The 16,478-nt window shown below is 40.9% G+C and overlaps 1 protein-coding gene across 5 annotated transcripts in view; it reads right to left on the reverse strand.

Annotated features, from left to right (window-relative positions):
• Window positions 1-634: 634 nt before the first annotated feature.
• Window positions 635-16,478, reverse strand: part of STN1 (STN1 subunit of CST complex) — a 41,074-nt gene continuing 25,230 nt past the window's right edge. For all 5 annotated transcript variants that reach the window (XM_040071978.1, XM_040071979.2, XM_040071976.2 and 2 more), the window contains 6 exons: window positions 15,110-15,271; window positions 13,739-13,850; window positions 12,826-12,988; window positions 6,126-6,248; window positions 5,512-5,584; window positions 635-1,614 (listed from right to left, as the gene is read on the reverse strand). In XM_040071978.1, the coding sequence (XP_039927912.1) occupies window positions 1,457-1,614; window positions 5,512-5,584; window positions 6,126-6,248; window positions 12,826-12,988; window positions 13,739-13,850; window positions 15,110-15,271 (791 nt within the window). In that variant the 3' untranslated portion in view covers window positions 635-1,456. The remainder of the gene's footprint in view (window positions 1,615-5,511; window positions 5,585-6,125; window positions 6,249-12,825; window positions 12,989-13,738; window positions 13,851-15,109; window positions 15,272-16,478) is intronic.

Consider the following 16,478-nt stretch of genomic DNA (forward strand, 5'->3'; position numbering starts at 1 on the left):
GCAAAGGAATGATTCATACACAGTTCTCTACTACGAACAAACTTACCATCTCTCTAAGGCCAGAGTTTTCCATGGGCGTCTGAATGCAAATGCCAAATATTTTGTCATGTCTTTCTCTTAGCCTATATCTCACTGCAGCCAGGGCTAGGAGTGAGGCAGATAATATAACAAACCAGAGCTGGCACACATGGGGCTATACTCACTGGCTTTCCTCATGCATATGGTTTATTTTTCCCTGCTATGTCAATCCTTATAGGGCTTTACCACTACAGCTGCCTCCTGGGAGTCTGCTATTTCAACTGTTACAGGGAAAGTGCAGAGGAAAGAAGAATAAATTCAATATTTTGTACTCTTTTGAAGTGAAAGGTCTCACCTCCACACCATAAATTAAACAGATTAATTAAACAGACAAGCCCTGCAGCAGCAAGCCCTCTCTACAACTTTGTTTTTTAACTGTTGCACAAACAGAGTTATAATTATTCCAGATCAAACATTTTGCATGGTAACCTTCTTTAGGCCAATGTTGTTTCATCTATGTCTTGTGTTCTTCTGCAAGGACAAATATGGGTGTATTTTACCACAAAAGTGACAAAGAATAAAAGACACAAAAATCAACAGGCAGAGGAGATTACAGTGGGTCTCAATGGCTTCTGTATTTTCTTTCCCAAAGCATCTAATTCAGGTTTTACCATTTGTGATGTAGGAAGCAAGTGAAACAGCAAAACAGTAGCTGATTTTGGAAATTCTGGTCTGAAGAGAAGGCACAACAACAGGCATCGGTAGCACAGATGGGAATGCAGAGGAATGCAGGCATGCTTGACAACCAGTGGGCAAGGCTGCAGGATGGGGAAGGGATGCAGGACCCCATTCCTGAATATTACTTTACAGAGAGTGGTGAGGATTCTTTAGGAGTGGGAAAGCTGTCCAGATTGAGGAATGCATATTCACAAAGATGCACCAGCACTGCCAGGAAGGACAGGCAAATCCTTCTGATTGTGTGTCCTTTCCCTAGGTGTTATGAAGTTCACATAACAAGAAAGATCCACAGCTTTTACCATATGAAACTTGCAAGATCAGTCTTTAAGCCAGAAAAATACCTCATGAGATGATCACTGCTATAACCAGTGATCCTGAGGAGTGATTTTTCTTTAGGCCCACTGGATGCAGATGTGAGGATGGTCAATGTCTCATCCTGCTCCAAGGGAAGAACACAGTTTCTTTTCCACTTCCTCTGCTGGATTAGAATGCCCAGAATCAGTTTGATACCACTCTCACTAGAATAGCAAGGAAGTCAGCTAGAATATTAAAACAATTACTTGAACAATTTCTCTGAAGCTGGACAAAAACAGCATTTGGCGAATCAAAAGGCTCTTTTTTTATCCACAATCTAGATCATCTAGACAGCTATCTAGACACCTTCTCACAGTCCTCAACTTCTCTTTCTTATCTTTTCTCTTCAAAATACCATAAAGTATCCTTCCATCGTGCTGACAACATCACTGTTACTCTCCAGCAGCTCCAAGACACGGTGCATCACCACTTCAGCCAGAGAGGGGAGGTAGCTCTGCCGAACACAGCTCAGGACATGAAGGAAATGGCAGCCTTTTTCAGCATCTACAGAAGAAAGGAAAATGCAGCCAGGCATGGAAGAAATATTTCAGTCTAACTGTTTCTTTTGAACTATCTTAATACAGATCAATCATGAAAAAACCCAGCGCTCTAGGCACTGAAACAGACGTGTGTAGTCAGAAGAAAGAGATCCTGTCTGTGCCTACAGTTCTCCAATTATCAACTGTTCCCAGTGACTTTTCTGGGAAGTGTCAGGGCTGTAACAGTAGTAATGAGGGTGAAAGATAACTCAGTCTTGCCAACTCTTAATATACACGGCTCAGTACAACTTGATGAGGAGTTTAATAATGTAAGGGTACTTCCACTGTCCACCTGTGCAGGCAATCGAGTTTTTGCAACTTCAGAAGGTACCAAGTGAAAGTCATTTTACTGAGACCCAGCTTCACAACTCTCCAGCACAGCAGGGAGGTGCGTAGCCAGGGCCTGTAACTGCTGGCCCAACGCTGGCATCTTGTGGAAATATTGCTGCACTGCAACTGCATTCAGCTCACAATGCTGTCCCATCCCTACCCTGCAGACCACTCACACAACTGCGGGAGCAGAAAGTCACGGAACCATCAGTAGCAGATTTTATCTCCTTTTAAGTGGAATTAGGCCTGCAACGTACAAGAGAACAGAAGTTTTAAATAACCCCCTTTGCTAGGGGCAAGCACCGAAGTCCTTCATGGCTGAGTGAATCTATTCTGTGCCAGGTGGAGCATTGTTTGAAGCTGTCCCAGTCATCATTTCCTCCAACAAGCCTGTAACCCACTAATCATCAGTGTTGCAAGCTCCCAGTCCCCCCAAGTGCTGAAGTCCACAAGGTATTTCTCTGCAGCAGCGGACAATGGAGCACAGACATTAATTTGTGCTGATATATCTGATTTTTTTCCTTCTCCTTAGCTCACGTGATGTAAGGCAGTTTGATAAGGATACTCAGAAACTGCCATGGGCCAGGGAGGGCTCTACATTTTGTTGTTTTCTGGTTTTTTAGTTAGTTCTTTACTCTAGAATCTTCTGAGCCCGGAGCTGCCTTAGAACCTGCTGAGAAAAGTCACTGGTAGATAGTGGTAATTAAACAGTTCAGCCTAATTCTGATTAGGCTGTGAATCAGGCGGAAATACTTCCTCAGGAATATCCAGCGTGATAAAAAGACCTTTGTGGTCAATAGTCAAAAATGTTTCCAATACCCTGGGAGAGATAATTGCAGAGAACAGAACAATGCCTCTACCTGGTCATAGTGACTGTTGTTGCAAACAAAGTGGGTATCTGCACTTTGCATTTGTCATAGGTTTGTCATAAGAAGGTCAGATCGCCCATCCCTGATCTAGAGTAACTTAAATCTCAATGAATTACAGTAATGACTCAAGTGTTCCCTAACAGCGCAATGTGTGCTTTTCCCCTAGATGCTAATAGAAAATGGCACTTTGGGGTAGCTGCAGGTGATTAAGTAACCCCAAAACACTCCTGTCCCTCTTTCACTGACATCCTAGGTTCTTGCTTTTGTCCAGTAGCTGAGGGAAGCCAGGCTGTGATTGACTGTCCTGCCTGACAACCAACATCAGAGGGGACAGAGTTACAGAACAACTACCATTTGCCCACTGCAGATGTCTCACACAGGGTACATTCTGACCTATTAAATACGACTTCAAGTGGTTCTGGTTTGTGTTCTCTCTACCATTAGCCTGATCTAAAACAGAGAAACAGAGCAAATTTATAAAACAAGAAAAACAAACCCCAAATCCATTTTGCAGCTCAGTCGGGAGTCAAAATGTGCTATCTGGCTATATTAAGTTTTGAGATGGACCCACAGTGGTCACTCACGAGTGCATTTAAGATTAGGAATTATAAGTGGAGCCAAGCACTAGGACTGTCATGTAGGCACATTACAGATCAGGGCTTGTGCAGCTCTAAGTAGGCACACAAGATTTTTTTTTTTTTTTTTTTTTTTTAAATTTGTACAATGGTTTCAAACAGCTGGGTTGGGCCTGGGAATGTGTCACAACTACAGCAATGGGGCAAGGCGTTGCCTGGAAAACTGGCAGAGAAGTAACTCATTGGAGAGAAGAGTTTGATTTATCATAAATCATCCTTCTTGTGAAGATTACTATTACTCTTGGAGGAAAACGGATAAGAATTTCTTGCAACAAACAAGCAAAAGCCCTAGAGGTGAATGAATGCCCACGTCCTCGTTTTCTCCCTGGGAGCCAGGCAGACGGCTGGGACCGCGTCCCCGCCAGCAGAGGGGGACCGGCAGCCGCACTGAGCCCTGAGCTCTTGCATCATCCACGGACAGCAAATACCCGCCGTGCCCTGCTGGTTTCCATTGAAGCTTCTCGGCTCTGCTTCCACTGCCAGCGACCAGGACATTGAAATGGTCCTTCTGGAAACCAGCAAAGGGACACCGACCTGGAAACTGTCCTCTTTACAGCGGGAAACTAAGTAGGGGGAAAGCTTCAAGGAGAACAAGAGGGTTTGTAAAACAGTTGCTAATTTTAAACTGCTTATTATGGAAAACATGGCTTTGAGGACTCTTCAAAGTCTTTTCTGTGACTGATCTACAAATTACTCTCTGCTGTTGACTTTCCTGACCGAAAGAACTTCCCAGCTTCTCATGGATCACAGAGTACTTTTACTGGTGTGACAATGCACAAGAAGAGAACAAACAGGAGGCAGTTACTCAGTGTCTCAGTCAACTGTCTAGAGGTTCTGCCCTTGATAGTGACACAGCTATGTAAAAAAAGCAGGTTACCAGGAGAACCGGCTGATGTATAAAATGAGCAAAGGAATGATTTGACTCTTAGAGAAATGATGTTTGTATTTGTTAATTGGACAAAAGACAATAAAATCAATGTGATACAGTAACTTGTTGCACTGAAACACCCTCAGGCAAACAAGCCCATATTAATCTGCATGCCCAGTAGTAACCTCTTCTCCCAAGACCTTGTCTACAATTGTACCACTTCTTAAGAGACACAGTTAAAACTCAAACTTGATATTGCCTCACTTAGCCTTTTTCTCACTGCAGGATAACCATCATACTCCAGGTCCTACAAGTGCTATTGTAGCTATGATAGTATAGGGATATGGGCAATTTAAGATTTTATGGCTTATGTTCCAATCAGTCATTTATTCTGTACTAAAGCACGTTCTATCCCACAAATAGCCGCACCCAGGCAGCGAGTGATCCCTGCTGACACATTCTATGCCATGAACTGAAAGACACTCTGTAGCAATGTACCTGCGGAATTAGCACACATTCAAGCCAAGCAAAAGTTATCACTCTGGCAACAAGACACAATAGTTTAAGGGACGGGGATAACTCAGAAGCCACCTGAGGCACATTATCTGAAAAGAAATAGACTTTGTTTGACTGAAATCCTTAACTACAAAGAAAAATCACCTGAGGTTTATCTGAGCTTAAAATCTCCAGAGAATATCCTACTGACTTAAGCAAGTTTTATTGTTGGCTTAAAGGAGGTGGGAGTTTCACCTTTCTGCACGGTCACTTTTGTGTCAACTCCCCAGAAGAAACTGAACCAGCAAGATTTGCTGCTTCTCCAGAGCACAAAGCAACACCTGCTAGGTGGTGACCTGACTTCACTACATTTGGTTCCTCCCAAAATCCAAGTGTTCTCAAAAGATATAGATCTAAGATAATGGCTGCTTATTTCAGATCGGAGAGGTTTGCCTCCTGCTGGGCACACCTGCTCTTTCTCTCTCCATGCTCACAGGAAGCTGCTCCTGCACTCCTGGCTTTTAGCTGTACTGATCGGCTACACCAGCAACAGCTCTGAGTTTGAGGGTGAGGACAAGCAGCATGTCCAATCCAGCAGCAGGAGGAGATATTGTCATCAGTATTTCAGCACCAGTTCATCAGAGCTTGATCACTCCTCTACTTACGCCTGGGTTTTCGACAGTCTTCTTTAATCACATCAAGGGTCACTTTAAACAGCTCCTTATCATGGTCAGTCACCTGAAGAAAAAAAAAGAAATTGGCTTTGATGTTGGAAAATGATCCAATGCCACGGTGTATTCTAAGCTAGCACTATCATAATTACACTCTGCGTTTTATGCTGCCTCCAATACTAATACTGAACATCAAATCTTCAGGCAATATTTTTACTATTAGCAGCACCCATGAGTCAGGTGAAGAACATGATACAACTAAGTTTGACCCAAAGGAGCGTGACTGACTCAGCAGAACAGCAAGCCTGAACCCACTCTGATAGGGAGAACTGTCCCAGGCCCCAGGATTCAGTGAGCTCAGCTGGATCAGAGCAGTTTGGCAGCCCAGTGAACACAGACAGAACATGGAACAACTCAGTGGGGGATACAGAGGTACAACCAACAGTGAAGTAAGCTGCAGAAAAGACTTCTGAGTAAACTCAGAGCACCTGGATGTTCAGCTTCTCTTTCTCAAACATTTCTACTATTTCTGCAATATTTTTACTGTTTTTACTGATTATGAAAGTCATACCACTGAATTTGTTTGCAACCATAGCTCAATTCCTTACATAGTATAAGTCCTTGGAGCTGCTAGGTTTCTGGAAAACTACTCCTTTTTCTTGTAGTAACTTTATTGCTTCCTTAAAAACATTGTGAATCCTTTTGGAACTGGAATAACTTTTTGACCCCACCTGGATGGAAAGAAAGGAACGAAGCAGATGGTGAGAAATCTCAGCTCAACCAAAGTTTCCCGCAAAAGCTCCAGATGCTTTGAAAAAGATGAATTTAACATGAATTTTGTTACACATTTTTCTTCATTTAGTAAGTCACAAGTCATATCTGTTATGTATGAAATAACCAATACTCTGAGCTTTAAACAAAAACCCAAACACCAGAAGCTTGCACCGTTCTTAAGGAGCCACAATCTCTAAACTGCCTTCTTTGTGATTAGCAGCTATTTGGTGATGTGCCGAGAACTCTTTTTTTGGAATATACTTGTGATGCTTGCAGATCATTTGACTTTTTGTTAATCAAGCTTTGTTCACTTTCTGAGTTTTTCTGGTAATAAGGGTAGGAAGGTAGGAAAATCAGTATTTTGTAAGGTGATGTTCAGGAGACATCCAAGAGACATCCAAGTGCCGAGGACTGGATTCCCATTTCCTGATTTCAGGGAGAGGAGAAAACTGACAAAATCAGTATTTGTTTCTTGCCCCCTTTGTTTCCAAATTTTTACAAACATTCTGGTCATGTTCTCAGGAGCTTCTCCACAGCCTAATGAAGTGAAATGATAAAGAGCATGCAAGAAATTAAGACAAGTATATGAAAAAAGGAAACAAAGGATTTAGTTTTGAGGGTAGTTTCTTGCGAAAGAAGAACAATGTGCCTCGAAGTTCATAACTGAGGTTATTTAGAACACAGGGTTCTGTGTTTGGGACACATCACATCTAACAGTAGAAGGCAAGAAGGGGAGGTGAAAAAAAAAAAACAGGGAAGAGCAGGGTTTGTTTGGAAGTAGAGCAGAGCTAAGAGAGTGGAATGACAGCTAGGGAAGTAGAAGAAAATAATTGGTTGTGGAGAAGGGAAAGTATGGGTAGATTAAGAGCAAGACTATGATTTACTCTTCTCCATCTCCATCTGTCCTACTGTGTCCTTCAACCTCCCATTTATCTACACAGACTGTCTCAGTTCCCCAGTTTCTGCTTTCCCATCCATTGAGAGCACACCGTGCTCCCTGTGGTTTTCTTTGAGAAGGGAGAGAAACTGCTTCCCACAAACCACCATGTGATAACTAGAACCACACCAGAGCAACCAGAGCAAGATTTGCCAAGCCATTCCTTCAACTATCACCATAAATGCTCCCATACTGTTCTGAACAAAAACATCAGACTTCCCATATCCTACTTCACTCACCAGAAGCAGCTCAGAAGCCTCGGGAGTGAAGCAGGCAATCACCATGAACTAGAAAGAATGTACATGAATATGCAAAATGGACACCACAGGAGCAAAGGAAGAATATCTTTTCACAAAACATTCATTCAATCCATTTGCAGTTCTCAAGTGACGCTCCAAGAGCCTGGAAGCTGAGGTACCTCACTGGGAGTAATTTGGGGATCCAGAAGGGGTATTGGTGTTAACATGCATCACAAGTTTCTCCCTCCTGTTCCTCCAGATAACTCTCAGGATTTCAACAGGCCATAATCACATCTCTCTCTCTGTTCCACAACAGCTAACTCTCTTTTTCCTCTCAAATCACCAGTAAAAATAATTGCTGAATAATTCAAGATAATTAACACAGAACAATGGCTCTTATTCTCAGTTCAGTTTTCTCTGTTTCAGACTGAAGGATTCAGTGCCTGAACCTTGTCTGTCCTCCTGTCCAGCAGAGCCATCAATCTGGATAACAACAGACTCTACTTCTAATTACAAACTTGGCCATACATCTGGACACCATTCCAGCATTAATACCACTATGGTATTTCTCCTCATTGTGCCTCTTCTGATGAACTGGAGAAACAAACATAAAATGCAGCAGGAAGGATTAAGTGAAGAGTGAATATCTGCTCACAGAAAAGCACATTCTCATAGCCATATGTAAAATGAAGAGACTTTGCCTCTCACACAAACGCAGTAATAAATCCTCAAGAATGTAAGAAATTGCTAGCAAAGCAACCAGCTCAAGACTCTGATCAATTTTTAATGTGAAAGCAAACATTTGGGAAGAAAAAAAGATAAAAATATTTCCAAAGAAGCACAATAATTATTCAGTTTGGCTTACCACTGAAATCCTGTCAGAAAAGGGAGATAATTAAAAACAGACTCTGTGCGAGCTGACACACAGCTCAGCCTGGATGTACACTGAAACAGAATCACTAAGAATGCAAGTCAAGGCATCGACAGAGTGAAAGCAGCGAGGCCTTATTATAAGTTAGCAGCTGCTACATATCAGCACTCTCTCATATGTGCTGCAGAATCCACAGAAAAGGGCTTCAAGGCAGAAGGACTGTTTCTGAAAAACAAATCAGGGCTCCTGCCCACTTTAATAATACCATGTTATATATTAACACAGTAGTATTATATATCATTGGTGTTTAATAGTACCATAAAATGACAGGAAAAAAATTGAGTTTTTTTCCTAGTATGCTGTAGAACATGCTTCCTCCTCTCCATTCCTCTGGGTAAAGCAGCAATTAAGTTTCTTCCTCAGTGCAGTCTAAAATTGCTTAATCTGCTCTTTTGGTCCTCCCAAAGTAACTCCAGCATCTTATCCTGCAAATTCACAAGTCAGTAGTATTTCCTCCCAGTCCCTCTCACAATGTTCACACCTCCTCTTTCAAAGCTTCCCCCTTGGGCATGCATTAGTTTCATGATGCACCATTCCAGGTTCTCTGAAGCAGTAACAGCAGGCTCCTCCCCTTCTCCTCCAAATCAGGTTCTTTTCAAATAAATTAAGCTGTACATCCAAACATAGGAGCATTCAACCAGTCAACCCTTTTGCAAAACACGTTGTGTGTCTGTGTGTGTGTGTTTTACCTGAGACAGAAGCAGCTATTAAATAATAATTTTACAATCAAAACCCACACTCCCAACACTAAGGGCACCGTAGCAAAGCCAACAGAAGAATCTATGTATTCAGAATTAAGTTGGTACTTTAATCAATAAACTCCATCTGATAGGCTTCACACAGATTAGTGGGCTGGTGCTGCGCAACCAGTTATGCTCAGATCTTAAAAACAAGACAAATTCTCTGTACAATCAATAATAGGTCAAAGAAATGAAGTGGTACAAGAATTAGTGAGTCTGTTCAAAACACTGGAACTATGTAACCTTTGACTCATTCTGAATCACACCCTGATGGTGTTAAAGTTTCCTGGTATAACCACACATGTGATTCTACTCATGGAATCACCCTTTGCAGTTTTTCTTGTAATGTTTAATCCTGGGCTTAGGCAGGTGACAATTTTAGTAATAGTGATCCTGGACATGTCAGTCCCGAAGTCCTATAATAAGCTTTGCAATATACATATTTAAAGCAGTGGTGAAGGTTCCTTGAGAGGCAGAAGGACAAGGACACTGCATCAAGAACTTATAATAAACTGTGTTACACCTACAGGACAATGTACAGGGTAGACACAGACTGTAAAACTTCCTGCTTTAACTACTTCTTGTTGCTGACCTTGAGATAATATTCAAATCAAGAGTAGTACAAACAGCACACTCTGGAAAGCACAACTCAAGTTACGTGTCCAAGCCAGTGACATTCACGAACTGGAATGGTAGCACCAAAATAGCACACACTATACCTTATGCATGGCAGAAGGGCAGAAATATTGTTAATCAAGACTGGCTGGTTTAAAGCATTTAATTCAGATGAGAAATTGGATGGATTCACTTAACATGTAGCTTTCTTTAAAAAAGGAACCAAAGGCTTTTCCACTTCCCCAGCATAATTGCCTAAGTCCAGCAAGTACACTCTGGAGGTTCTCTAAGCACAGAATTACTTTTTCTTGTTTCACTTATAGTCTTCTTTCTGGTACCCATCTCTCCAGCCTCAGAAGTCACTTGTTTTAAGGGACAGAGAAAAGGCTACACCTTAGGGATCAATGGAGCAGTGGTTATGCAAATTAAAGCTCCAGCGACTTTAAAACTCATAAAAGATTTGTTAATTTTTAACTATTTTAAAAAGTAGTTAAATTCTTTTCCTCATAATCTGTAGACTATAAAATTAATTTTTTGCTAGTATATGTCTGAGAAGAAGAAGTTCTTTCAGTTCTGCCAGGTGTATCTGCTAGAGGGAAATTTATTCCAGAGAGGCAGAAGACCACTGCCAGGGAGGCATCAGGATGGGAACGAGGTATTGTAGGACATGTATGGGATGTGGACAGGGCACAGCTACACAGTAATGTTGAAAAGGAACACAGAGATGCTGCCTACTTCAAACTATCCCAGCTAACTCCTTCCATCTTCACCCTCTGCTCCACTCTACTGCAGTAACTATACTAGCAAAAATATTCCATGTGGAGACACCCTCCCGCTATGATGAACACCGAGCAAGTGCTTTAAAAGCTGGGAAAGAGAAGAAGGGGGTACACCATCTCTTCTAGGAACACAGGGAAAGGAAGAGAAAAGAAAGCAACTTGTGCTCTAGAACACTGGAATCAGGATAAAAAATGACCTATCTATCCAAAAAACTCATCCTTTTACATCCAGGAAAAGTGCAAGAAGTGAACAAGTGCATATATTGCGGCATGGCCTCATTAGCTGAGTCGGCTCTGTAGCTCCTGCCTTGCCAAACAGGCCCAAAATAACATTGTTCCACATCAGCAGCACCATTTATCCTCTTGCTTTGAGGGCAGTGCAAAACAAAAGACTACTGAAGAGAAAAGAAAGGAAGAGGGACAGAAATCAGATCTATTACCTTACTTTTGTGGACAGAACAGGGCACTTGACCCTTTGCCAAGTATGAAAAGTGACACCTCCTAGAGACAGAGTAGAGGAACAAGGAAATACATTTCCAGAGCATTACTAGGCACTCCTCTTAAGGCATTCATGCCACTTGACAACTGCAGGTCCTTTCTTATGCAAGAACAGATAACCTTCTTTGCAAGAAATTAATAGTAAAGGACAACAGGGAGAACTGCAATTTCTGAATAAGCATCTGTGCACCCAAATTCCTGGGACATATACTCACATCCCTGCATCAGGAGCAAATATTAATTATTATGATAGCTCTTCATGACTGCTAACAACACTGATGCTACATTATTTTTATTGGTTTGGGGTTTCTGACTTGGTCTTTTTTGGTCAGTTGGTGTTTTGTTCGGGTTTTCTTGGGGTTTTGTTTTGGTCTATGTTTGTTCTGCACCACTTCCTACTTTAAATGTCTTTGTAAATGATTTATCTCTGTCTTTCTATAAACGCTGAAACATTTAAGTTTCCAATATTGGACACAGTGGCTACTACTTCCTTTAATGTAAAGTGTTTGGGAACTTTTAATACCGTTCCAGCTAGTTTGGAAAGTATCAGGTGCCATGTTGGATAATCTACTAGTAACTTTTTTGTTCAAAATGAGAATAGCTCCTGTTAGTGCTAATATCCAAACAATAATGTTTGTTTTAAAGCAAACCGGAAGAAATGCCTTAAATAAAAACAAAACAAAACAAACAAACAAAAAAGCCCCAAATAAACTAAAATAAATCCAACCCAAACCTAGCAATCAAGAATGGCTATCAGCAGCAGTTTAACAAGGCCAACAAGAAAAGAACTGCTTTTCTTTACTATTTGACCTCATCTGCAAGAGACTGGTTTTTGTGTTATTTTGTTTGGGTTTCTTAAGAATTAAACAAACATTAGAAGTCAACATGACATAGCACTTTACATTACATTGCACATCAAAATAAGGGTAAAAATGACTGCCAGGGATTTATTTCTCCACAGAAAACCAAAAAGTAAACAAATGAATCACAACACTCCAGCTTAAGTTTCAATTGCCATTGCTTTCATGTAGAAGATGTAACTGTAAGCTTTGCAGAAATTTATCACTCCATACCATTTGAGAATCTGGTTTGCAATTTCTCCAACTAATACAGAGTAATATAAAGCCATTTTATAAAATGAGTTTTGTTCTGTTTCCCATTCTGCAGCTGATCAAGAGGTTACTAACTCATAGGAAAGTTTCTTAATAGTTTGGTTGCACGCAACTGCCTCTAAACTAATTTCAATTTAATCCCACCTTCTCATCCTTTCAGTCATGGCCTTTCACAATTAGGAACTTCCAGTGTAAGAAACATGTAGCAGGGAGCACTGTTCATCCACTCATCATAATCTCTTGAAAGCTGCATCTCTATTAATATATTGAACTTCAAATGAGAAACAAGACAAAGATTTTGTGCTCCCTTCTCCTGGTCAGATTCAGGATCTCAAACCTCTGTCCCAAAGAACTCAAACACCTCAAAGCGATCTCTTCTCCTGACACTGCTACTAATTACGAATCTAAATGAAGTAGTGACTCTTGCAGGCTGTAAGACTGTTCAGCCCTAACACAAGATTACCTCTAATAACAGAATGTTCTTACATTACTTTCTTCAGCCCAGTTTTATATGTCTGAAATAACACGTTTTCCTCAAGCTCTGTAAATAACTCATGCGTAAAGCTAAAGCACTAGTGGGTTTTGAATCCTCTGAAGACACAAGTCTCTTACCTGTTTATGCTTAAAAAAAGTACACGGTATTATTTCCCCACTAAAAGTCTGGAACAGGTGCATTCACTCACCTCTTGACAGCTGGGGCTGGGGAGATGCACACCAGCCAGAGACACCAGAGAATCAACTGTCTCCAACTCCTGCTGGTAAAAGGTCTGAATTTTGTTTTCTAATAGAAAGCCTTGCACTTTCACATGCAGCATATGGATTGGGGAATTCTGACCCTCCAAGCCACTACAAGGATACACAGAACACGTCAAAAGGCAAGAAACAGGTTTTAGAACAATTACATAAAGTCAGTCCACTAGATTGGTTTCAAAGGTCAAAGGGTATTTTATGTCCTTAAAGAATTTGAATTTAAATATTTAATTAAAACAGAACATTTTTATAGGCATAGACATTCAACTGTTCTCCAATCATTTGCTGTTACAAATTTGTTGTTTTGTGAATTTAAGATCTGCAGTCTCTGAAAAAACAGTGTGCACCAGGCCTGCCAGTAAGCATCCAACTGAAACTGAGTACAGGAGTGGGTGTTTGACTCGATTTATGGAGGGTATGTATTTGTCATTTGACAATGACAAGGGCAGGAGAGCATTTCAGTGGAATAGCTCCTTAACCTTACACATAAAACAACATCAAGCAAGGATACTTCTCCATCCTCTCTGCTGACCTCAGCCCCAAATCTTGCTCTAAATCCAGTCTTTTTTCACTAGATGAAAGAGGTCTGTACACAATACTTTACTTTCTTCCTAATATTCACTTTAGTTCAGCATTATATTTCTTTCCTCAGATTATGGACAGGTATCTCATCTGTATGGATCACCAATTACTTGGGAGAAAAGCAGTCTGCTACTGTATATTAATGCAGTCTAAATTAGTCAGGCCCTGTTCTATTTTTTTTCCCCCAGAGTTATTACAACAACAAGTAAACAATCATAATATCCCATACTTTGCCCCAGGAGCAGTTCTGGATACTGAATTTACCTCTGTGCTTCCTCAGGGCCCTTGAAAGGTTTATCATAAACTTCTCTATAGAGACAGGGGAGCTCCAGCATTCTTGAAATCTGGACATCACACACGGGATCATCCACTTTATCTGGAGAGGCAATGAGAACACACAGACCTGGCCAGGACTGCCATACAATTTTTGAGGCAAGCAAACCTGAGGCAGCACAACAGAGCTTCACAGCCGGTATTAAATTGGCAAAATTTGTTCACTGTGGTTTTTATAAAAATAAACCACAAAGGCCAATCCTTCTTTTACAGTTTACAAGGAGGTAAAATGGCCTGTTGTGGTGCATTACAGATTATGCTTTTGTCTGACAATTTATTTAACCAGAATTTATGATCTCTGTTTTACCTTTCAGCAGTCTTTATCCATTAAATGAAATTAACACATAGTAAGGAGCTTTATTTGGGTCAAAATGAAAGCAATTTAGAGGCTATTTGAATTGCATGGCTCTCTTTGGTATTATTACCAAGCCATGAATGGGTTGTATATACTCATAAATCTTCTGTCTGGAAAGGAGGGCTGAACTCCCTTGCAAATTTAAGCTAGAGCTGAAAAATCTAGACGTTTTATCTGACTTACACAGGGTTTTTTAAAAGACAGGCTTTTCTTCACTGAAGAAATAATTTCAGTATTATCTCTGAGAGATCTCAGTGGAGAAGACCAACTCTTACACAACAGCACAGACACGGAAGTGAGAAGAAGTTATGTAACTGGAAGCTCCCAGAGCATAAGCTGTGGGCTGCAGAGCGCTGCTGCTCAAAGAGCTGTCAGACACAGAGGCAGCACCTGCATGCAGATCTGTGCCTGAGGAACACTCCTCCCTCATCCTGCAGAGCCAGGGAGCTTAGGAGAAGCCAGGCTTCAGTGGGACACTGCCCATATGCTGCTACCTGCCCATGGAATGCATTAAACAGGCTGTGACCAACGGCAGCCACCTCCCCAAAGCCCTCAGTGCCCTTGCTGAAGCAGGACACAGAAGGTCACCAGTTCCCTTCCCACGGGTTTTGGCTGCTCTGCTTCAACACAGGGAAATGTGAAGAGCAAATCACTCTTGCAGACACCCAACCACAGTATCTGCACAGTATTCTTGTATGCATGCTAATCAGCTTTTACAGTTTTTCCAGGAATGCCTCGTTTACAGGCAATCTAATCTCACACATTACCAAGTGTGTCTTCCAACCTTATGCTGCTACAATTGAAATAAAGACATACAGATGAAAATCCTTACAAAAATGAGATGCTAGAAAATGAAGTGGATAATGTTCAATTAGTTACATACAGCTCAGATATTTTCACAGATCCAGACATCTTAGTTACATATATCACAGAGTCATAATACTCACAAAAACATGAAGCCTGAATTTCTCTTTGTTGCCTATAGGTTCGGATGTAACCTCTGACCCTGACAACATCTCCAATCTCCAGCTTGGTTTTCTGGCTTACTGTTTCTTGGAGTTTCTTCATCTGTTCAAACACACTGAGACTGCTGGGTGTGCTTTGATGACCTGCAAGAAGTGATGGAAAGGGAGTCAAGCTCTCAAGTCAATGCATTAACTGTCCTTTTGCATTCATCCAACACCACAGGAGTCATATTACTAAAAAAGGACAAGGTCCCAGGCACCATGTGTCCTGGGTAGCAAAACTTCTGAGTGACAAAGTTAGTTTACTGTATTATATTTATTTAAATTGCTCATCTGGGGAAAACATAAAAGGGAGAAGATACTGATTTACCACTGAAAATGTCACAGATGGGTTGCAAGACTGAAACATAAATTTGAAATGGTTGTTGCCATTTTTTGGTTTTGTTATGCTAAGATGGATGAGAGGGGAAAAGAACAGTCAGCTGAACTTTTTATATAAAAGAAGAATGAGTCATCTGAGGTGGGGCCAAAGCATTCATGCGATGCAATTTGATGTCTACACTGGGGTGAACAGAACTGAGGTGAATGCCACTTGACAGAACTTCACGTTTATGTAACACAACTTTGTAGGACAGTAATCCTTCATAACTTAAAACCTGATTAATGCTCCAAGTTTCCCTGATCACAATTACAAAAGGCTGGAAGAAAGTTTCCTGTGCCCCCTAAGAGCTTTCTTTAGCAGGTACAAATGAATTAATTCCCATTCTTAGCATAGTGTCCATCCAAGCACTACTGATGAATGTGTAAAATAAGAATACAAGACTGAAAATAATTCTTGCCCCTCATTCTATTTCAAGCAGTATTTCATGCAATTCCTTTTAATGCATCTAAGTTCCTCATTTAAGTTCCTCAAAACTAATCTGATTGCGTGTCTCCTTTTTTTTTTTTTTTTTTTTTGAGAGCTGTGCCAGATCATCACCTCTCCAAAGTGAGAACTGTCTTCTACATTCCATTTGGGACCATTTGTACCGTCTGTCATATGATTGTTAAATATAAGTATGAATTATCTGTCTGTATAAATGGGCTTATTCCACAGACATCAGAGATTTTAACTTTTACATCAAGTTTTCCTTTCTCCATTCTATTAATATGTATCCCTAACAGTGCAGGTGACACCAGTAGGATTTATTTCATTAGGATTTGATCAGCTCCAGGGTTGCCAATCCACTACGTGGGCTTCCAAGGAGATCCAAAGTAGAAAGAAATCTGTACTTTGATCTAGAAGGAACAGTGGGAGAAAAAGCAAAGAGACAGCCAGACACTAGTGAGTTGTTCTGTTAGTGAGTGCGAT

Source organism: Hirundo rustica, chromosome 8, assembly GCF_015227805.2.
Source record: "Hirundo rustica isolate bHirRus1 chromosome 8, bHirRus1.pri.v3, whole genome shotgun sequence".
In the NCBI taxonomy this organism is placed as follows: domain Eukaryota; kingdom Metazoa; phylum Chordata; class Aves; order Passeriformes; family Hirundinidae; genus Hirundo; species Hirundo rustica.